Here is a 24,377-nt window from a genome sequence, read left to right on the forward strand (position 1 = left end):
TTACCATATCTTAGCTTTGCAGAGATTATGTCACATTATACGAGTTTCACTCCATTCTCAAATTAACATTTCTAATCTAAATGAGTTCTCTGAGCAAGTCTGAGGCTTTTTTTCCCTGAAATTAGCTGGGTGAAGAGCAGCATCCGAAAGCTGCGGTAACCATTCCCAGACAAATACCTGGTTGTCTTTGAGTTGTCTGGGAAGTCCATTACTAAAGAAATCATAGAAGTCAGCTTATGTAAAGCATAATGTAACTGTATTCCTTTATAAGAGGATGTTGGAAATATTTACAAAGCAAAGCATAAGCTCAAGGTAACAGCTTAATTTGTGTGAAAACAGTGAGACCTTCAAAGAATGATGCATGTTTTAGCTGGCTTGTAGATGTTTTTTTCTGTTGTGCATTTACACCCTTCCTGTCCCTGAGCCTGAACTCAGTAGTTCTGACAAACTTTGCCAACTTGCTCTGCAGCCGAATGGGCTCCCAGTGAAAACACTGGAAAATCTCCTGAGGTGCTATCTGTCTTTTCTTTAGTATTAGTTTTAAATATTTATAGCTTTGCAGAATGCTACAATAGGCTAGGATTGCTCCCATGTTCATACCTAAAGGAGCCATAATGTAAGGAAAATTAATAAAAAAGGCAGGGAAGTGTTTTCAGAGTGGAGAGCTGGAGCCTGCACAATACTCTTTTGGTAAGAGTAATAGCAGTGTATAAACTGGAGGAAGGTTAGAAACCTATCCAAATAAATTACAACATTCAGAGGAAAATAACAGTGTAATGGGAAATAGAATATTATACTGTAATTAAACAGAAAGTATTCCAAAACAGTGAAAATAAATATCTCGGCTTTACCTTTGGTATAGTTGCTCAGATAGATCTGACTGCTTTTATAGTTCTGTTTTACGTTTCTGTAACAGCTGGCAAATTGTCAAAGGTGGTCTTAATATTTGAAAGTCTGGTCACAAGGACGTGGTGTGGGAGCAAGGTGGGCTCAGCTTGCAGGAGGGTGAGATCCTGGTCTCAGGTGGAAGCTGAGGACCAAGTCTTTGGGCTGCTCGAGTGATTTACCATTTTCAGCATGCGTGGTGAACCGTGCTAGCTCTCAGTCCTGCATGGAGAGGGGCCCAAACATGATTAATTCCTATTTCTGAGCTGGTTGAATTTCTATATTGTTATTTCTAGACTTTTGCGTATGGGAACCCACAAAAAATTGAGAATTTCAGGGGAATATGAGCTCTTTAAAATGTTGGAAAGGGATGCATGTTAAGTGCTTTGACGTCTAATAGTCTTTGAAATATAAGACTAAATGTTCTGTGATACTGGCCTTGAGGACATAGTAATAAAAATAACTTGCGCAGAAAGTTGAGTTTTATTCTGGGGTTCTCAGATTACTTGCTATTTTGCTCAGTGTCTGCTTTTATAGCATGGTATAGTCACTTAAGGGTTTTTTTTTTTTTTTAATCAGAGCTTGAAGCCCTTGTTTCAAAATTTCCGAAGAAATAAGTCAACTGCTTTCTTGAGAAAGCATTTTTGCTTATGCATTTGATTTTTTTCAAGCTGTGCTTGACATTTCTTTTTCTTTCTTTTTTTTTTTTTTTTAAAGCTTTTCAGTATTTTCTGGAGGTCTTACTTCTGCTTTGTAGTGAGTAAACATTGTGAAAGAGCAGTTCTGTCCTGTAGTCAAAGTGGAGTACCAAATAAAAAGCCCAAGTAAAAGAGAATTTATCAAAAAATCTCAACTTCTTTACTAGTCACTGGATTCTTTGTACAACCAGTCTTTTATTTTTGTCTGGCACTTCCATTCCTGCTGCTCACTTCAGTAGATCCCTTCCTTTTGAGCTCCTGACGGACCGGCTTCCGGAGAGAATACGGTTTCTGCACCTCTCATAAGTACTATAGCACAAGTCCTTTTTTTAAAAAAAAATATAAATATTAAGTTACTGAAGTGTTGTTTTTTTAAAGTGTTTAAATAGCTTTATTGTACTTTAACCCTGTCCAATTTAAAATATTTAGGTAGAAGTGACTCTTACATTTCATTCTGTTAAAGGATTATATTTCTGGCTCAGAATTTAAGAATAGATACTTTTTATGACCGTGGAATAATTCTTTTGAATGAATTTTAGCGTAGTTTGTTGGTTATTATCTCAAAGCACAGTAAATTCGGTAATAACATGTTTGGCAAGGAAAGTAACTTTTAAGAAAATACTCACTATGGCACTGTAATTTGAGATTAGTGATGGGCTTGTTACGAAGCCAAACAAAGTGCACAATTTCGCGAGCGTAATGGGGACCAGTTGTAATCATAACACGAAAAAAACAAAAAAGAAAAACCTGAATACAGTACAATACTGATAGATTAAGGCAGTATAAAGTAAATTTCTGAGAGGAGTAGGGGTGATTGGATGCTGCCGATGTGATGTTCATCTGTCATTAACGGTGTAAAATTAGTGAGTCCACTATCTCCAGTGTAAGCATTGCAGGAATATATTTGATCACAAAGATTTACAATATAACCTAGTTATTTATATATTGCACAGATACTTTATAACAGAAATCCTGTTAGTCTGCCACACACTAATCGCATAGATTAATCTTGATTACAGGATTAGTGTTTATAGAGATGAAAAATAAGATATGGAGCCTATGACTCTCCAAAGGCATTTCAGGACATGCGAACAAAGACTTCTGATGACTGCGGATATTCATTCTAGGACATGTTAGATCAATTTCTAGTGAATAAAAAGAATATATCTACTCTTCTAAGGCTCATTAGACTTTTAGAATTGTCTGGTAGTAAAGGGCAATGATTAAATTCAGGTTATGCAGTAGAAAAATCTTGTAATCTCTGTCATGACCTTCAGGCTTTTGAATGCTGAAGCTACAGTCAGGTAGCAGTCCTCAATCTTTATAATCTTTTTTAAATAACCATGAGATTTGGGAGCTTAAATTCTTTTGGCATTACAAATATAATGAGAATCATGAGAAAATTATGGAAATTGTTGAGGTTGAGTATGGCTGACATGCTGTTGGCCAAGGTGACTAGAAAGCATGTACGAATGAAGTTTGAGTTAGTGTAAATCTCAGGACTGAATGCAAGAGGGTTGCAATTCTCAGTGAGAAGCCTCTGAAAATTGGCTTGCCGTGCATCTGTGTCCTAGAGCTAGGTGAAGTGGCCAAGTTCATTGGGGTCCCGTTTTAAGTTGTCCCATCCTTTCCATTTCCCTCCATCCCCTGCCTTGAATGCCTGGTGACCCCAGATAAGAGAATTTAAGGAGCCTATGATGCAAGAAAAATAGATGCAGCAAGACCTAAAAGATATAGTCATGGGATAAACTGTTTTTAGAAGTGCCGTCTTCAGTCATGAGCAGATTGCCCCATCTCCAGAAGAACAGACAATGAGAAATGAAGTAAGCAATAAGGAAAGAAGAAAATATATTACTTTATATTGAATTCAGTTAGGGTATGATTTATACTGGCAAAGCATTGCATTTACTGGGTGTTTCTAGAGTGAATCCTCCTATAATAAATAATCCAGTAGCTTTGTGTTATTTTCAACTGCTGTGTATTACTATGTATGGTATGGACATGTTCTGTAAGAACACCAGCGTAGGTTACTTAAGATGCACGTTTCTTCATTTGTAAATAATATATTTATGGGATTGAGCACTCTAAATAAGTTGCCTGAAACATAGCATGGGAGAGAGGTAGCTACTTCATTTTCTTTGGCTGCATTAGGACAAGTTCAATAATACATTAGTCTAATGGTAATCCCTACTCTTGCACTATTCTCTGTAACCTTGGGCTAATCACCTCTCCTGTGACTGTATTTTCCACATTTCTAACTTGCAATGATGTTTGCAGAGCATTCGAAGATGAAGTGTTGTATAATTGCTGTGTATCATCATTGTATAACACATCTGACATAATTAATATATGCCATCTGCTTGCAACTTGTCTCATTTTTTCTTCAAAATATGGAATATATTGGGTCTCCCTTTGCAGTCATGAATATATGCATCGCATTGAATATTTATTTGTTCATGTGTAAATCACCTTGAGCATTTCAAAATGATGAAAATATTGCTGCTTCTATAGTATTCATTAAAGTCTACATTATCATTTAGACACCAAATTAAGAAAGTGTTTTGATTCATCTTTCTATTTACTTAATAGGTTTCTTTAGAAAACTGTGTTGAGGTTGGGCGCATTGCCAACACATACAATCTCACAGAAGTGGATAAATATGTTAATAATTTCATCCTGAAGAACTTCCCTGCATTATTAAGTACTGGTGAATTTGTGAAACTCCCCTTTGAACGTCTTGCCTTTGTGCTTTCAAGTAACAGCCTTAAGCACTGCACTGAGCTCGAGCTCTTCAAGGCGGCTTGTCGCTGGCTGCGGTACGAGGAGCCTCGGATGGAGTTCGCCGCAAAGCTCATGAAGAACATCAGATTTCCACTGATGACGCCCCAGGATCTTATTAACTACGTTCAGACGGTGGACTTCATGAGAACTGACAACACCTGCGTGAACTTGCTTTTGGAAGCCAGCAATTACCAGATGATGCCGTACATGCAGCCCGTCATGCAGTCGGAGCGGACTGCCATCCGGTCGGACAGTACTCACCTGGTGACGTTGGGGGGAGTGCTGAGGCAGCAGCTGGTCGTCAGTAAAGAGCTACGGATGTATGACGAGAAGGCCCACGAGTGGAGATCGCTCGCTCCCATGGATGCACCGAGGTACCAGCATGGCATCGCTGTGATCGGAAACTTCCTCTACGTCGTTGGCGGCCAGAGCAATTACGACACGAAAGGAAAAACCGCGGTTGACACGGTCTTCAGATTTGATCCTCGCTATAACAAGTGGATGCAAGTTGCATCTTTAAATGAGAAGCGCACCTTCTTCCACCTAAGTGCCCTCAAAGGACATTTGTACGCCGTTGGTGGTCGAAATGCAGCCGGTGAGCTAGGTAAGTGCTTCGCCTGAAGTAGGACTTCTTGCCTTTCTTTTTAGGCCTTGAAATATTATGCTGCCCTGTGAACAGGTGCAGAGAAAACAAAGAAGTCGGAGTTGTCACACTGCTGCTTCCTAGATGTACTGGAAATACATAGAGAAATTGCTGCGGATGTTGTTAGCAGTTACTTATACTTTGCTTGTGATTCGATTGTATCTTGTGACTACATAGTTAACTCTCACTAATATGAATGACTCTGCCTTGCTGCCTCCTTTTTTCCCTCCTTGCCACTGATGATTCATTTCACTTGACAAAAAAATCCAATTTTGTAAATCATAAATTTCATAAATCAATTTTGGACATATTATTTAATATGGATGTAAGGTTTTGCTTCTGTTACTTTGTTTAGGCTTGCTGCTTTCCTCCCACCACTCAGCCATGTCTTGTGGTCAAGTCTCTTTTTATAGCAGTATCTCTCACTGTGAAGGTTGGCTTTTTACAAATGCCTTGTAGTGTCTTTAAGTTCACTGAAGAAAACAAAAATTGTGCTGCAGCATCTGTAATTTTTTTCCTTAATGCATCTTGGCCATTCAGATAATCCACTCTTTGTTTCATGGTCATGTTACAAACTTTAAGAAACGTACAGACTTTAAATTTTTAGCAAAAGTAACCCAGTTTTGAGCAGTAGAATCGGTCTGAGGGATGACAAAATGAGATGTTTTAAAATGCCTGCTGTTTCAAAAAACATTGGAAACTGCTTTGCAATAACTCGTTTTTGCCATACGGCCATTTTCTGATTTAAATCTGGATGGTTTCTAGATTGAATGTCTAGCTGTCAGAGAGGAAAATTGTTGTTTTCTAGTTAAAATGCTAACTTTCTTACAGGTCACTTCATCTACCTGAAAAGTCACTCTAAAAGTGTAATACCCTTGAAAAGACCTAATTACAAATTAATGTGTATAGATCGTTATCTTCAGAGTATCAGAAAACCTGGCCTTCACTGGGAAATTTTTAATGATTTGAATTAGTAACAAATGATCTACTTGCTGTTTGCGCCTAGTGTACAAGCTCAACAGAGCAGGGTTGTGGGAGCATTGATGAAGTTGCGGCAGTTTAACAAAATCAGTATGAAACAACACTTCCCTGAGCCAGGGCAGCCTGAGCGTAGACAGGGCCTTAAGCGCAGTGTTTTTCTTAAATTAGATCAAGCAGTGTCATTCTGCTGACCTCGACTCTTCTGCGGCTTTAATTAAAACAAAATTTATCACCTGTCTGAAATTCTTCTGTAAAGAGATCATTAAAATGCTGCAGGGATTTCCGCACAGACCTGGAAAACATCGCTGGACCGCTCCATGGGAAAAGCACTCGGTAAACGCTGAATATTGCGGGCGCTCGGTGCTTTGCTTTGGGGTTTGGTTCCTTCTCCTGTTAATTGTGAGGCAAGTCACCTCTCGTTTTCATGTTTCTTTCATAAACCTTGACAGCTGAAAAATGAAATCCAGCTTAAACTTCCTCTTCTCTTCAGATGAGAAAAACTCCAAGCTTTTATATAAACAAAGGTCAAATGTATGTTGGACAGGTATTAAAGAACTTGCCCTTGGGTTCAAACTAATTTCAATCTCTTGTTGTCATAGAGGGAGAAACTCTGGAAGCCCTGAATTCGGCTTTCCGGAAGATCAGCTCTGTATGGAAAAGGGCCAGAGGATTAAAGTTACTAAAATGAATTTCTGTGGGTTTTGTTTGCCCTCCCGACAAACTGCGGGAATAAAAATTAAATGTTTTTATACGGTTCTTTACTGAGCCTGCCCAAGACGCTTTCCAAATGCTTAGACTCCTCCGAGCATTGTATCACTTTCTAGCTCAGCAGGATGTACTCAAGCAGTAATACACAGCTATTTTATTAACAATGCATCACACTTAAGAAAAAATTGGTTCATCGGTAAGGAAGGGTAAATTTGCAGGTGGATGGTGCCTGCGTCAGAATGTGGTACGCATCTTTGAAATTTGTCGTGTTATGAAATTACTCAGACTTCTGTCCCTGAGAGCATAGGGATGTGGAAGAATTTGCACCACCGCTAAGACTGCGTGCCACTACGCGTTTGCTTGGTGGTTCTTAAATGTGAAAGCAGCCCCTGCCGAAGGTGTTAGTCGAAGGCAGGGAGAGCAGCCCTCTGCGACAAGGGAGAGGTCAGCCTGGAGAAGCCACGTGTGTGAAAGAAAAGGCAAGGCTTTCTGGAAAAGGAAACAAAATTAAAGAAAAAAGATGTCATTTACAGATATGCATGGATCAGTGGTCACAGACATTTCCCAGTTAGGCTGTTGTGCAGAGCACAGGATGCTATTTCTCCTCTTAGACAAGTAGATTTTTGGTTTTGTTTTTGAGAGTACAGTTGTGGTGCTTGATGGTGGCAGAAGCTGTGCCTTTAAGTACTGCAAAATTTAGTATATGCAGATTCCAGATACTTCAGGCTCTGCTGTTGCTAAACATGTATGCATTTGAGATTTTGTATATGCAATTTTGCTAAACACTTCTGGGAATGTTGGGTTGTGATTAAAACAAATTCACCTTGTTCATCATGCTGCAATAAAGGTAGCAAGAGAAGACTCTTCTGGTTTAGAGCAAGACAGTTGTGATCAGCTGAACCCTTGCCCAAGAAATGGGAAGATGTTTAATTACCAGGTGCCTGCATGACGCTTAACTCAATTCAAGCAGCTCCTCACTTACATAAAAACTCCTTGTCGATATATGTAAGATATAAAATGTTGTTGGGTTAAGATGACAAAATTACATCATCACTCGGCTGGGCAATCTGCTTGCTGCCTGGTTGGTGCTGTGAACATCAGAGCAAGGTTTGAACTAAAGGACCCTTGTGTAGAAGTTTATTTGAGGTAACTCCTTGCCGTGCTGCGGACAAAGATGTGTCGTTACACAGAGCTCTGTTTAATTGAACAAAGTAAGCTTTGAGTTCTACCAAAGCAAGCTGTGTTACAGAAATAATGCAATAAAAAAAAGAAATCCCAGGTTTTGAGACATAACACGCACCAGCAGTACAGTTGCTGAGCGCTGCTGTAATAAACCTCAAGACACATTTGAAGCTCCTGACAGAGGCATGGCGAATACCTGTACACTTCTCGGATAGTCTCACAGATGACACTATGAAATGAGTGCAGACGGAGTATCCCCTGGGACTGCCCAAGCGCTGGGTCTTTTGGAGATTGCTTAATTCTGTTAAAATGTGGCATGTCCTCCCTGGATTTATTGGTACAAACAGGCCAGAAGGTCCACCGTTAAAACAGAGATCAAGCTGATGGAATCACTCAGGCTTTTGGGAGAACAAATCTATCCATTTTATAGTCTGTGTGTGTATATATGTGTATGTAAAGTATATCAATATATATAAAACATATATTAGCTACAATAAGGTAGGGGTTCTTTTCAGTGTTTTGTGGACTGTGCTCATTATAAAAATGCTATATAAGATATCCCAGCTTTCTTTTTATTAATTTTTGATTGGACAGATACTTTAATAGCTCAAATTTGAAAGTTTTTTGCTTTTCAGTGGAGGGGGAGACCTTGTTACAAGAGAGAATATGAATGAATCTCCTTGCAGGGAAATAGGGAAAACAACTATACGTAAAGGACAAACAGAACAGCAGAGTTTGCTTCAGCTTGGCAATACATTAGCTTTGTTTTAGAGCACAGCAGAGGCAAGACATGAATTGAGATGGTTTGTCTGAAATATTCTGGGACGCTGTTGTAGCCTCACTGGTGATGTTTGAGGGAATCCTGGGGCCTCATCAGAAAGTGAAGGATCTTGGATTTGATAATGGTCTTTCTCAGATGACTAATGTCTCTCTGAATTGGTGCTAGAAAGGTTTTAGTAGGGTAACACATTCTGGTTTCTGCATGCTATATCTTCTCATTTTCAAGCGATGGGTTATTTTGGCAAAGAGTTCTCTGGATTCTCTCTTAAATGCAATCTCTGGTGCAAAATGGGATCAACAGTTCTCCAGTGTTAAATGTGACATCTTATTTTTCAAGTTCCTCACCTCAGTATGGAGCAGAAGTACTGTGGGAAAGAGGATGCTTCTGGTTATGAAAGCAAATAGGATGGTACTTTTGGTGCATTATAGCAGTTAATGGCAGGTTAGAAGGGTCTGCTGACAAGGTAGAACTGGGGCAGCTATAATTACTTGCACGTCAAATCCGTTTTCCCTCTGTGCTTGGAGCTTCTGCACATCTTTGTTCTTCTGATTGCTAAATAGAGCAGAGTAGAAATGAGGATTCCTTTTAGAAAAGAATATTGGGATGGATTAATACATTTATAGGAGAAAGAGCGCTGATTTAGGTGTTGGGCAGATACTGGGCATGATGCCCAAGACTCCAGTATGCCTAGATGCAACGCGCAGATTGAAGCTTAGGTGTGCTTATGGAGTCGAATCTTTAGTGTGCCTATATCTTTTAGTTGGGCAAAATGCTGTTTCCTGCATTTGCTGGTGGTAGTGGCCAGTTATGACAGTGTAAGTCCTTGTTGGGTATGCAAAGTGTGCAGGGCACAAAAAGGGAAAACTACAAAAGTTTTTAGAGAGAGATTTTGGACTTAGAGGTTTTTTTTTTAATTTTTAATTCAAAAATTTTTTGCAGAAGTCATGAAACTTGCTTGAATACCTTTTCATACCTTTACTTAGCATATTTCTATCTGTCTGTACGTGCATGTAATATTTAAGACAGCCCAGGGCTCATTTCAAGTGGCTGAATTTGGCAATTGCAGTAACAAGAAAGCTAGAACGTAGGAAGTGTTTAGTGTTTACTGATTTCCTAGAGTAAATTTATTTGGAAACTTGTCCATTTTGGGCAGATTTTCTAAATCTGGATGCATGTATTCAAGACATTACCTTTTTTTTCTAATCACTGTGGAAAAACACAAAATTAATCAGTTTATAACTGTAAATCAATGTGTACAATTTATTTCAAAAGAAAGGTTTTGCCTTATACCACAAACGACACTAGGATTAGCTTCTGTTTTGAGCGGGTATCTACTCGAGATCCTACTTGCGTGGAATTACAAAACATCATCCTGTTCTGCAGCAATAAAGAAATTATACATGGCATAGCAGTTAAAACATGGTTCAGAAAGTCACTGTTTAGTGCACTTTTTTGCAAATTTCCTTGACTGGGGATCTCTGGGAGGTGGTCTGAAGCGTCCACATTCAGCCGTAGCTGTAGCGTACTCTTCTAAAGTGCTCCAAAGAATTTTTTGTTTTTAAATGAACACAGATTTGAAGCCAAGGCGGAGGTACTTTATGGTCACTGTACAGTGTCATTGACCAGAGGTAGTACTGAGGCTTGCACTAACTCTGTAACCAGTTTCTACACCTGTAGAAGGCCAAGATTCTCTGCATCTGTATTTTTTTTTCTTTCATTCCGTTGACATGAAATACTGGTCTGTAAGTCACTATCACTGATTCATGAGAGCTGAGCTCTAATTTTCTACACTTGACTGAATAAAAGCTTGTTCTAGTGCAAGTAAAATGCTACTTTCAAAGACTGAATAAATTTTCTATGCACAGTCAGTAAGCATCTCCCTTCAGAGATGTAGCACTGTATAACAAGCATCAGAATCTGATTCGTAATTCTCATTATTTAGTGTGAGTTTTAATTTGCCTTTCAGGTAACCCAGTTGTTAATAATTGCCTTGTGCATCATAAGGTCACTATATTACAGGGTGCTTTAGGATCTTCTGCTCTGGTCATATTGTGCTATTCAAATTGCCAATCTCCATAACTTGCTCTGATCCGTTATTTAGATCTACTTCTGTGCTTATTGCCTTCTCCTGGGACCTTTGCATCACTTCCCATGTCCTGGAGAGGAATCCTTCCCAGAACTGCCTTCTGCAAGGACACTTGGGATCTGGGCTGCTTTTTAATTTAGTACTAACCTCTGCAATTTCCGATTTGATAAATCCCATGATAGTTTTAACGTTTTAATCCCACAAAGAGAATTGCACAAATGGAGCTGTGTGTCAGTACCGGGACCTCTTCTCTCCAATCTAACCTCAGTGATGTTTCAGCTTGGATTTTTCCAAAGCTCAGCTTTTGTAAACTATTTGAATTAGTGACCTGCATGTGCTATGTATGTTGCTGTGCAAGTACTTAAGAGCTAAGACGATAGAAAATTCTTAGTCATCTGCTGCTGTCACCTTTTGAGGGCATCATACCATTTCAATACAAAATACTAAGAAGTAAATCTGGCTTATTTTCTGCATGAGTGGGACATTGCTAAAGATAGGGGTCTGAGAAAAATGTTCTGCTTTTCAGATACAGTGATCCTTTTTGCAATAGGTTTTAGGGGTACTCCTTACCTCACCAGTCTACAGCAGACATTGGAGAGGGCTGAACAAGCAAAACAGGTAGAAAAGCTGAATGCACCCAACTTTGTCACCTTTTTCTTCTCATGTTCTGCTGCTGTACCTCTGGCAGGGTACCTGAGCTGGGGCAGGTTAGTTGTTGGGTAGGAGTGGGAAGGAGACAAATGCAAGGCAAGAGAGCAAGAGGATTTTTCTTCCTTTTTGTTCCTCTGGGACAAAGCTTGAGGTTTTTCTGCGTTGTCTCTAGACATAATATTCAATAATTCCCTTGACACTTCCTCGGCTAAACAATGTTTTCTCATTGATACTTCCTCTGTTTATGCATATATTAATGTCACTGCTACTGTGTTCAAAATCAAATCACTGCTAGATTCAACATTTTCATATTCTCGCTTGTTTGCTTTAAACAGCTACTGTGGAGTGTTACAATCCCAGAATGAATGAATGGAGCTATGTCGCAAAAATGAATGAACCCCACTACGGCCATGCTGGAACTGTGTATGGAGGATTAATGTATATTTCAGGTAAATAATTCATATGATCAAATAATCTCACTTGAAAAAATCACTTTAACTTTTCCTGTTTCAGCAGAAACGATAAGAATTAGTCTCTAGTTACAGTAGGCTTGCTGTTTTATAAGCAATGACTCAAATTCTTATGAAGCCAGCCAAATAACATACATACTGCGGAATCTAAGACAACAGTTTTAGATAATATTATGCGTTTACATATTTAAACAGCAGCTCTGAATTGCAAAGCAGAGTTATGCACTTCAACTGTCAGAATACATTTTTCTGGCAACAGCACTTGAACACTCATATAGCAAAAACCATTAAGCACATCTATTTTGATATATTTTGGAAAGCCTGGGAAGCTTTAATACTGTAAAGAACAACATCAGTCGTTACTGAGCTAATGTGAAGGCAAAAGTTTCGATGTTAATCACAGTAGACAAATGGTATCCTTAGTTTCACTGCTCTTTAATTGTAATATGCTTAGTCCTGTGTGTTGCCAAGGTTAGTTTAATGTCTTTTTTTAACTGGAGGGCAGTAGGCTTTCTGAAAATCTGGTATCTCGTTTTAAAGAGGATTCAATCTCAGTCTGTCAGTGATCTCTACTAGACCTATTCCAGTTTCCCCACTGAGGGGAAGGATTAGACTTTGCACCCACATTGCTGCCTCGTGTTTGGTTCTAAATATCTGCCACTAGGTTTGAACATCTGGCAGCGTTGGCAGGGATTGTACTTTCCATGATCATAGCAAGGGTGAAGGGTGAAGAAGAACACAGCCTGGTTTGTGTTCTTCTGTATGGCTCTCAGGGAAGTCCTCCAAGGACGGAGTTGCAATTCTGGAGGACAAGGTGGTGGGAAAGTGTTTAGGTATAAATGTAACCAACGGGGAGATCCATTGGAACAGACTGATCCTCGAGGTGTTTTGAACTGGGGGCTCGTGTGGGTAGAATAGTGGTTTGTTTTAAAGTTGAACATAAGGCTTCGTATTTATTTTTCTATACTTAAGTCCGTGTAAGTTGGCTTCTAATCACTGTTCTGGTGTTTGTATTTTTTGCCTGTTTTTTCTTGTTTTACTGCAGGCAACACATGTATATGCTCTCTGCTGTAGCTGCTGTATATTTCCCGCAGATTTTTCTTTTCCACCTCCTGTCCCCTCAGATATCCCCGGGGGTATAAACATGTGTTTCTCTAAACGTGGGATGAGAGGCTCTTTGTCACCAAGGCGTCTGCTCTTTCGCAGGCTACCGAGCACTGTCACTGCCATGGCTGTCAATAACTATCAGCACTGTGCAGTCCCCTCTATTTTTCCTATGTTTAATTTTTGCTGCCTAAATGAAGAGTTAAGTACATTCCCGTGTAACTCCTGTAGACACCATGCAATTGCTCAGTCAGTTAATGCAAGCGAGAGCGTGACGCTGAGCAGCTGGGCGGCAGGAGGTTGTTCAGCAGCGGTGTGTGCTCTATGTACTTAAAGCACTCGAGCATAGTCGCAGTATGGTCTGAAGCAAACCACAGTTAATAAGCCTACAGTGCCTGAAATGGCTGAGACTGCTTTCCGACCTGCCTAGTGATCTTGCAGAAAGGAGGGACACTTCATCCTCTGATGGGAAATCGCCCTGTGATTTCCCCTGAAGCCCCTCCATCTGCTTTTGCAGGGAGCCACTGAGAAGGTAAATAGCCAGAACCATAAGCATCTATTAACATAAGAATATTTGAAGTCTGTGTCCTCTCTCTCTCTCTTCCATTCAAGTCGATGAGAAAAGTTTTCTGCAGAAAATTCTGCTGTGTAGTAGGACTACCTAGAACACGATACTGTTGTATTAAAATTTGTACAGGGAAATTTACTCCTAATTTCACAATGGTGAGAAACAAAACTAGCAAAGTGAACAAGTGTAAATGAAGAAATAATAATTTTGGCAAAATGAAGCATAGGTAGGAATTTGTGCTTTTCATCTCCCAACATCATCTTATATATATAATAAAGTACTCTGAGACATGGCTTCTTTCCATATTCAGATTTGAAAGAACAAAGTACACTAAAAATGTAATTTGAAATGTAGTAGATATGTGTGAGACTATTGTAAGCTAATGTGAAGATGTTTTAAGGCAAATTGAATTAATTCACTAAAATGTATGTTTTTGCTGTTTATTGCTCACTAGAGTAAGCACTGCTTTAACATGTGTTTTCTTTCTTTAGGGGGAATTACCCATGATACTTTCCAAAAGGAACTTATGTGTTTTGACCCTGACACAGACAAATGGACTCAGAAGGCGCCGATGACGACAGTCAGAGGTCTGCATTGCATGTGTACTGTAGGAGACAAGCTTTATGTTATTGGCGGAAATCACTTTAGAGGCACCAGTGATTACGATGATGTTCTAAGCTGTGAATACTACTCCCCAACTCTAGACCAGTGGACTCCAATTGCCGCCATGTTACGTGGGCAAAGCGATGTTGGGGTTGCTGTCTTTGAAAATAAAATCTATGTTGTTGGAGGATATTCGTGGAATAATCGGTGTATGGTGGAAATAGTTCAGAAATACGATCCAGAAAAAGATGAGTGGCATAAAGTGTTTGACCTTCCCGAATCGCTCGGTGGCATTCGAGCCTGCACTCTCACTGTTTTCCCACCGGAGGACAATACAGGGTCACCTTCTAGAGAGTCTCCTCTCTCAGCACCTTAGAAACATCCTCTGACTTACGATGTTGTAGTAATACCTTTGCACTGCGTCATGGAGTCTGTTATTTTTCTTCAGTAGTTTCTGTTAGGCTTAGCCTACAGCAGTTGGTACAATTACTGGAAAAAAAAGACTTTAACGTTACTTGTGCTGTTTGTTTGGCCTAGAATGTTTGTCAAATGGTAATAAAAGAAAGAGATGTACTCACCGGAGCCAAATGTTTAACAAATAAGAAACAAGATATTGTCTATAAAAATGTATGACTTAGGGTACGTTTTTAAATGTTGTGTATTGGGTGTGAGGTACCTTATAACTTCCATCTGGAAGCCCAATGAGCTGAATTGGAAGAGTTTGTATTGAACACGTTCTTTCACTAAGTTTCATAATTGAAATCCTTCTTCCTTTAATTTTTGACTGCAGATTACAAAGGGAGGTAGACTGCATCAATGTGAACTCTCACAAACGGTTGCCAACGGGCCTGAGCTACCTCCCTCTTTTCACAGAGTATTTTTGACATATCTGTTTACCCACCTGACTTTGTGGGTGCTTTCAGAGCATATGGAGTTTCTTAGGCAGACAGGAGAAATAAAAAATAATTTTGAAATATTCATACTACAGGAAGCGGGCCTTGTAGAGGCCAGGTGTTTTTTATAACATGTTGAGTGTTTTTCCTGAGTCAGTTGAGTGATGCTTCAAACAAAAGATGTAAAATGTTTGGGTTTTTTAAATTTGGGTTTTTTCAAGAATTGGCTTCCGCTTGCATGGGAGCACACTGTTAACAAACGGGAATTCAGTGCAGTTGTATATCCTGCTGTATGCCTGTACTGAATGTAGGTAGATAAGGGCTAGAAACATTAACGTAAGCCACTGAATTTGACCAAATCGTTCCATCAGATCAAATTTAATCTACCTTTTCTCCTTTGCTGTTGAGATAACTTGCATATTATGTGTCCTCTGTATAGTTTCAGTTAATAAGGTTATTTAGCACAAAGTGCAGCTTCAGCAGGAGAGCTGCTTTTGCTCAGTGAACTTGGACTACCATGTTTTACCTTCTTTTGTTCAATAAAACTTTTAACTGCAGTTATTCAGTCTAAGCTACCTCATTAATGTATTTGGTTTTCTTCCTCTGCCTCACTGTCGCCAGGATACGCGTTACGTGTATCTGTGGGTAGATTAATTTGCTAGGAAACCAATGCAGAAGTGATCTTGAATGGGTATTTTGACCTACTTTTAGGAAACTATTTTGGCCGGACTTGTCCACTTTATTGTTAAGAACTGCGAATACAAAAACTGTCTAATTTTTTCTTTTCTTGGAGAACTACTGCTTAAATGTTCAGCAGTGAAAATGTACAGAAATCTTCATTTGCTCCAAAATACAGTGCACTGCTGACAAATTGTAGCTTTGAGTGCTCGTGTAAGGCTATTGCCACCGTGATTGCTCCGAGTTTCCCATCGTATGTTGCAAGTGTTTGTGCTCGTGAACATGGTCATGGGGGCATCATTTGGGGAAAGCAGTGTCTAAATCAGTTTGCTTAGTTTATCGTGCTGCCTATTACCAACAACAATGTAAAGCTTAATAGACTTGCTGGGAGTGTGCTGTTTGTATTTTGTCCCTGCTTGCTGCATCAAACGGCAGTATTGTTATGATGTCAATTTTTGAAATACTGATATTTATTCTTCATGCAGTTTACCAGTTATGATCATTACCAAAATGTGTATATAAAAGCTTTTGGTTTCATAGTTGCTTTGGTTAAAATCGAAAGCAATTCTTCCTCTTTAAAAAAAAAAAAAAAAAAGTCTTAATTCTGTGTAGCTGTGCAAGATATCACAGGTGGGATGGTGGCACCAGTGGATGCTCTTGGAGAGCAGCCAGTTCAGATGAACTGAGTCATCAGCTTAAGTATACTGTTTTAAAGTTAGGGAAAGCACCAGATAGGAAAATGTTGCTCTGTCATTTGAGTGCGTCATACCGATTCTTTTTCAGCTTAGATACCAACTATCTAAGCATTTTAGAAACTGCTTGAGGTTAAATCCCCTAAAATCCATATTGCATTTATATGTTATTAATTAACCTGAAAAGTAGGAAGTAGTTGCAGCTCCTTTTGGATGTTTGTAAATATATCCTGCTGCTGGCATGCTGGAGGTGAGGAAGAAGTGCTGTTTAAAAGTGGGTATCTGCACTGGTATTCTCCATTCGGAAGAAGCTTAGGGTAGAGTCAAGCCATCATCACACGGTTACAAGTTAAGATGTCAGTCTTGCGTCTGAGGCTTGAGAATAGCCCAGGAGCTGGCCACAATTTAGAGGTTTTACTTCAGTGACACATTATCTGTTGTATTTAAAGTGGAAGAATTCTTTTTGAATGTTGTTTTGTCATCAGTATTGGACGCGGCATAGTGGATTAAATGTAGCGCTTCAATAAAATTCATCTTTGAGGTTTTTTCTTATATCTCCCTGTGGATTGAAGTGTTCATAATGACAATAGTTAACGTCTCCTCACCAGGATTGAAAAGCAAACATCAAAGATTTGCCAAAGACTTCAAACTGTTTCATTTTGTAATGCAGTGTGAAATGACTTGATGCTCATTACACCTTTTTTAACCGTAGCATAGCAAACCCTGTCTCTCCCTGAATGCGGAGTTGTAGCTGTACATACCGATGTAGCAGGTACTCAATCTCCATTTTCGGTAAGGTGCTTTTATGAAGAGAAAGCTCCTCATCGTATCTCGTGCCAACAGCATGCAGATGGTAATCAGCCTCTTTTTTTTCCCCCATAAATCTTGAATACTTTCATTTTGCAGTTGTACCTACTTGAGAAAAACATCTAGATAAAAAGCAGTTAGTTGGTACTTGACAGGAGTGAGATGAAGACTACATGAGTGCACTGGGTGGGATTGCTGCTGGGGCTGGCTGCCCTCCATCGAGTATGGCAGGCCCACGCTGCAGTAGCAGCTCACCTGGGCTTTGCTTTTTGTGGTTCCCAATTAGCACCAAATGCCAGAAGAGTTCTCTTCTGCATAAAACTGGCCAGAAGGCCTGGTTGATATCCCAGCAAAGAAACGCAATGCTCTGAACTACTCAGTACATCCAGGGTGACTTTTCCCTTGTGCTACATTTGAAACAGAAGAGAACATTGGGAAAACCCAGGATATTTAATGTTTGTTTACTCAGTTCAGATCGTAGAGCTGATTGCCTGCAGAAGTCCAGTTTCCCATGGTTCCCTTAAAAAGTTGCATAAAGTCTGAGATTTTGGCCCAGTGGAAGGAATTCGTGGGAGGAACCCGCTGTGTCTGGGGCAGTCTGCAGCCTTGGCGTCCTCGGGAGGACGGAGCTGTCGACGAAGGGGCAAGAGCTGTGGCAGCAGAAGGCAGCTGCTGGCCTGCAACTCTCGAGCTCCCTTTGTGGTAAAAGGACTATCAATCTTCACCTGTTCCCAGGACAAAAATGTAGTAGCTTTCCCTAATAATAATTATCCCATTCTGTTTCAGAAGGGTGAATCTCCAAGGAGCAGCATTGTAGTAACAATCAAGAGAAGTCCAACCAGGAGTTGCCCAGTTCCTTATCGAGATACCAGAAAGCTTGGATTAGGGCAAGTTTGCAGACAGACAAATACCATTCTCCCCAAGGCTCACAGCCTTACTGCAGGGTGGGCTGGTTGGATGTTAAAAAGTGGTATGATGCCACAGCAATAAGTGCAACACAAATGTCTGGAGATGTTTCTGGAGTTGGTTTGGGGGAATTACCTGATCTGGAAAGTTTACTCTTTAGCTACTAGAATTATTGTTTCTTCTTAACTTACCATCTAGCTAGTAATTACTATGGCTTCGCAGGGATGTCTGACTCTGCTGGTTGCCAGTCTTCTACTTCCTCCTTTTTATAGCTGACATCTTTGCTACTTCCTCTGCTCCTAATTAGAATTGATAAAGCTGGTGCTTTTCTAGTGACATGATCCTCACATCGAGGCAGAAAGTAGCCCAATGCTGGTATGTAACATTTTTTTGATGAATGAAATCATAATTCAGCTTGTGCATGCTTGGAAATCAGTTATGTAAGCAGTTTTCTCCTAGTAAAAAGTGCATGCTTGTTGAAGGAGTAATACTTGTCCTAATTCCTACTGGCTTGTACCTTATGCAGCCTTTTAGGTTGTGCATGGTGATAGCTTAGCCCGTGATCTGGAGGTTGAGTAAAGATCTCATATGTAGCACTTTATGCTTTCCAAGCTCTGTGTAAGTGGTTTTTACTTGCACAGCAGATATAATTTCTCAGATTTCTCTCTTCTGTGTTTTAGTTAAAGTAAAATGTAGATGATTGCTCCTTGTGAACAGATGTGGTCAGAACATGTCTGTTAAAATGCAAAGTTATATATGCTTTGCTTAATGATAAAGGGTGGGGTGGTTTTTTTTGGTTCTGTGAGTATTGCAGGACCAGTTCAGGTGTTCATAGTTTTGAAAACAAGCCAGGGAATTGGGATGACTTTACTGAGTGGTGGTGGTTCACAGGTGCTCGTTGCCAGTCTTTCTCTGTACTTGGTCTTGCATGTGAGTTAGGAGTAATATCAGCTGCCTCACAGCACTGTGCTCTGCATTGCAGGTTACCTCCTTCGGTGTTCGGGGATTCATCCCTTCCCTGCTGAAGGGACTTCTTTCCTCAGGCTGTAGGCTGCATCTGTTGATGTGCCCTCTGCCAAACTTGGCAGTTACCTACTCTGGGGAAAATGCTGTGGGCTTTATCTTCCGTGATGTGTTTTACCTATTGTCTTCCTTGGTAAAATAACTAGCTAGTTATAACTAACTAGCAATACCTTGCTAGTTATTGTTGGGAACTGCAGCATCAGTGATACCCGGGAGTCCTCCAGTGTTATTTCATGAGCGGATGATTTGTGGAAGGTGCAAGTCCAGAGAGGCTCCAGAAGGGATGGTCTGGAATGGGGACTGCTGCCACCTCTGTGTATTATTTTGAATCTTCAGTGCTGGTTTTTCTCATCTTTGCTACTGTTAAATTTATTGCCCCTGTTTGTTTTTCACTTTTTGTCCTCAAAATGAGTAATGCCTCTTTGAATTTGTAATGGGAGCAAAAGGTTACATTGGCTTTTCTCGAGCAACGTGCTCTCAGAGTATCTGCGTATGCTTTATGCATTTGCTATTCAGGGCTCTGCTTCCTAAGCATTTGGGAAAGATCATTTTAAAATGTGAAAAAAAACCTCCGATGAAAATACGTTTGGGACTAGAAACACATGAAACAAGCAAGGATACTGCTGTTCAGTTTACAGAGAGATATTATAATCCTGGGCAGAGAAAAGCTTCTTTAAAATTTGCATTATTATTTGTATTAGATTTTCATGGCATGATATTGCCATGGTTCAGAGGCTCTTTTGGATGCTGAGCACTCTCAGACCGTCTAGAACAATTTTTCATACCTTGTAGCTGGCTCGGGCAGACCAGCCCTCAGTTATTGGTATCTGCTTAAGCTTTTGGCTCGACTGTAGCTACATGGCTGTTAGGTATTCTCCCAGCGACAGCCACAGTCTGCGCTAGGTGATGTTTATTATATCTAAGCAACTGTAAAAACACCTCTCTTATCCTACATACTGAGTTCCAAAATAAATTGGAGCTTTCGTTCTTATCTGTGAAGTACGTGGTGGCTCTGGAGCTGTGGGATGAGGAATGCAGCCTTTGACAGCTGATGCTGCTTCCCCCTGCTCTGCAGGTAAATGTTCCCAAACCCGGCTAAAATTTGTGTATGGGAAGCAAATCTCTTAAAGTTTCTGACCTGAAGCGCTATTTACCCTAGAATCCAAAAATCACCAGAATCTCCTCATCCTCTTTCCAAGGAAGACTATGTCCCCAATCTGCTGGACAGGAGTAAATACAGTAACTCTTTGCTATGCTCAGCAGAAAATGAGCTTCTTTCCTCTGGCAGCCCTTGCTGGAAAAAACAGCTGTAGGAACCCGGTTTTGAACACTAACTCAAGAACAGTATGAATTAAATAACAACAACAACAAAAAAATTGGTCCATTTTCACTTGTGTCTCCCTGTATCCAGTTATTGTTCCAACCTACTTGGCGTCTGCTGTATGAACAACCTGCCTTTGCCTCCCTTGTTCAACATCACTGTAAAAAATTGCTTGGTTGCTTTTCCATTTGTTTTTCATTGCTTGTAACTTCTCCTTAGAAGTATGGAAATAATTTTCCTTACGTGTTTTATGCACCAAAATAAACAACACCGCTGCTCACCTGACTTCCCTCCCCGTTTCTTACGCAGTGCCTACCGATATATCTTCCCAAATTTATCACATAACTGTTAACATTTTCACTCAAGTTTTTGACCATTGTGAAGATGAGTTACTTCTGCTGCTGGACTCAGTCTCCCAAGCTGCATCATATGGAAAAGGTGGGTCCTCCTTTTTTTAATAAAATACATTAGAAGAAATAGTTGGTTGCTCTGGAAAACAGATCTGGATCAGAGCTCTAAATGCAGATAGCTATGGCCTGGTGCTTTCTAACTTTCTTCAGTTCTGAATGTTCTATTTTTTAAGATATTCCTGCAAATAATGGCTAGGTAGCTTTTTTATAAATCGTGCGTGCTCCTTGCTCGCAGGTAGACACGGCACCGGCGTGCGGTGCTTGCTCCGTGTTGGCCTGCCAGGCTCCCTTCCCGCCCGCGCAGAGCCGCGGGGAGCAGAGCTGCCTCTCCCTGCTGCGAAGGAGCAACTCGCGCTAATAGAGCTGCGCTGGGGACGGGGAAGCTGAGCTGGCATGGGAAATCAAAGGAGCTTTATGACTGTGGTTAAGAAAGAAAAATCAGCGTCTGGGGTTGAAAGCTGCGCCTCTAGAAAGGGGCGGGAGGGTTGCTCTCCCCTGGGCATGTTTTGTCATGGGTTTAGGGTATTAGCGATGAAACGACTGTGCTGTGAATAAAGACAATTAAGTAAATCTCTGAGTCTGTCCCCAAAACAGAGACAGATTGCTTCTGTCAATATGCAGCACTATTAACATTTGACTATACATATGTGTGTGTGTGTATATATCTCTATATGAAATGTCTCCAGTACTCACATGTAGCAGATGCCTCACTTGTCTGCTGTAATCATGTAAGTGATGCTCTAGAGTCCGTCAGTCGCAGTGTTTTCTTTAGTTGCATCTTCAAATTATATAGCGGATACAGGATAAACCTTTTTGTTGTTGTTCTGTAGCTGTTATTTAAAGGCAGCTTCTGCATCTAACTACAATAGAACTATTGCATTTAACTGAACCTGACAAAGACAACGTGACGTGTCAGGGCTTGGCTCGTCAGTCACCCTTGCTGGCCTTGCTGCCTTGCCTTTCCCGCAGCGTTTGCAGGAGGGTGCTCTTGTCTGGCAGGAGGAAACGGGGGGTGAGGAAGCATCGAGTGCCAACTGCATCGCTGGATACGCAGTCAGCAGCCCTGCAATTTGGGACAATTCTGTGATTTACGATCCTGTCAAATTGATCTTGCTTAATAACCCACAAGGTTCCCGTGTGCTCTGCAGTGACGGTGCGGGGAAAAGAAAAATCAAGCGTCTTTGCGTTATTCCCAGAGCTGCGGCTTGTTGTCGTGTGTTGCCGAATAACAGTGCACGCTTGTCTGCACCAAGGCAGGCTCAAATCCCGTTTTTGCACCCGCCCCGGGGACCGGCGCTCCCCGGTCCCGAGAAGGGCAGCCCGAGGCCAGGGTGCTTGTGCAACCACCCCTTCCCCAGCTGAGGCTCAAGCCGGCAGTGCTGGAAAGCTGGACGGTGGAGGGAGCATTAGCGCGTGGAAGCGTGGTGCCAGCTGGGCTTGCTCCTGCATCCCTCTTCCCGCGGTGCCGCTGGGAACGGGGCGAGCAAGGCTGCTCCTGGGCAGGGAGCAGAGCCCGGAGAACCTCTTCCTCAGGCGAGGTGGAAGAAGGGTTGGTTGTCTTGTTTTGTTTTTATCCTTGATTGCTCATAGGAATAATTTGAATCCTGGCTCTCCAAAATGTAGGTCAAACTCAAGCTGCAGTCACTGCTTGTGGAGGTCATTGCAAGAGGAGTTCTTGGTAAAGAAACTTAATTTTAGCACTTTTCAGCCACTGGTTTGCAGGGGGAATGGGGTCAGTTTGTGGTGGTGGTGGTGGTGGGGTTTTGTTTAGTTTTTGTTTTCTGCCCACTACTTTAAATGCTTCACATACATTTTGTCTGTCCTATTCCCAGTGCCCTGGGGTGTGCAGAGGCTAAGCAGGCAGGAGTGGGACTGTGCCCCCCTGGTGCCACCAAACGTGTGTCCTGTGCTTAGGGATGCTGATCGGGGAAAAAGCTGCAGCTCTGCTTGCTCTCTCCTTCCTTACCTCCTCCCCAAGGAAAATCCATCCTATTTGCAAGCATACATTTTCATTACATCATGCCTTACATCTGGGTATTTTAAGAAATGTTTCACGTTCTACCTCTCCCCCCTCATTTTTGTGTCTTTTCCAAATTAAGACGAATTCTTTTTTAGTCTTCCTTCAACACCATGTGGTGTGAGAAATCACGCCATTCAGTAAACAGCTGCATCTTGCAGCTTAGGGTTCCTCCACAAGATGCGGTTCTTAAGGCATCACATTTCCTTTGCCTATTCCATATTTATATACATATGTATAAATGCGGACTTTTTGGAATTTAGTTAACTTGATGAAGATGACGTGTGCTACGTGGTTGCTGGGACAACTTCCAGTTTCATTAGCAGTCCACCAGGCTGAAGGGAGCTGAAATAGCAGTTACTATTCTGAGATGTATAAGATCTGTCTATCAATTAGCAAACTAGTCAAAAATCACAAGTTTCTCTTTACCAGAAGCCCCTGCTCTGGCTCTTCCCACCACCCTGTGCCCTGCACTGAACTGACTTTGCAACACCAAGCCAGGAAACCACATGTCCATCTTACTCCACAGCTATTGGAAAGGAGTTAGAAAGAAGCAAAGGTTGCTTGATGCATGTATTAAGTGCAAATATTAAAATTAATGGGCAAGATAAATCTCTATATTAATCTTGCTGGCAGAGCCTTGGTTGAGAGCGGGGAGAGGAGCTTGCAGGAAAAAGCCACACATCTGTTGCAATGGGTGGGCCAAGCCAGGGCACCGAAAGCAGGAGCATCGTGAATCTCTAGTGGGCCGTCATCCTCCCGGCGTGCTGCTCGTCAGAGCCTGGTAGTTCGTCTGCAGCTCTGCAAGACAGCGAGCCAAAACCTGAGCATGAGCTGGAGGTCCAGAGAGCAGGGACCATGTCTTGGAGGGGACCTCGGCCCTGGCTGTCCATGAGCTGAGTTCAGGGACTGCATCTCGGTTGGAGCGTGTGATACATCTTTATTTCCTTAATTCCCCTGTTTGCTAGAAAAAGACTTTTCTCCCTCCTGCTCCTTTCTTGCCACCTGGAAAGTCTGTGGTTCCCTTTTGCATGAAATAGCAGCTAATAACTTACCCTGCTCTTACTTGATGCTTGTTACGACCTGGGGTTTCAAGGACTCGCGTTCTCCGACTATTTATTGGGTTTCCCTGCAGCCCTACCATCTTGTGACCTGCCCGGAGGCAGCCCGTGGGTCACGTTTAGACTCTTAATAGCAACAGCAAGGACAACACTGTCAAGCAGCTGTAATGACCCTTCACAGAGGGGATATGAGCCCCTTAGTGGGAAGCAGTGGCTATTTTATGAAAACTGTTCTTGAACTGCTGCAAATAACTAGGCTCATTGCAGGAGGATGGAAAAACTCAGATGGAAAGTGCAGACTGCACGTGCTCGATGTGTCCGGTGTGGGACGGGCAGCCCGGGCAGCTGTTACAACAGCACCGCGGCACGGGGGTGGCAGGACTTGCCCACTTCCAGCTGCCCGGCTGCCAAAAAACGGAGGGGCTTCT

At 41.3% G+C, this 24,377-nt stretch overlaps 1 protein-coding gene across 9 annotated transcripts in view; it reads left to right on the forward strand.

Annotated features, from left to right (window-relative positions):
* The window catches only part of KLHL13 (kelch like family member 13), an 86,063-nt gene extending 70,472 nt beyond the window's left edge, over positions 1 to 15,591 (forward strand). For all 9 annotated transcript variants that reach the window (XM_064518349.1, XM_064518350.1, XM_064518353.1 and 6 more), the window contains 3 exons: positions 4,173 to 4,968; positions 11,732 to 11,845; positions 14,030 to 15,591. In XM_064518349.1, coding sequence (XP_064374419.1) covers positions 4,173 to 4,968; positions 11,732 to 11,845; positions 14,030 to 14,517 — 1,398 coding nt within the window. In that variant the 3' untranslated portion in view covers positions 14,518 to 15,591. The remainder of the gene's footprint in view (positions 1 to 4,172; positions 4,969 to 11,731; positions 11,846 to 14,029) is intronic.
* The last annotated feature ends 8,786 nt before the right edge of the window (positions 15,592 to 24,377 follow it).

The sequence above is a fragment of the Dromaius novaehollandiae genome, chromosome 11, assembly GCF_036370855.1.
Source record: "Dromaius novaehollandiae isolate bDroNov1 chromosome 11, bDroNov1.hap1, whole genome shotgun sequence".
NCBI lineage: Eukaryota > Metazoa > Chordata > Aves > Casuariiformes > Dromaiidae > Dromaius > Dromaius novaehollandiae.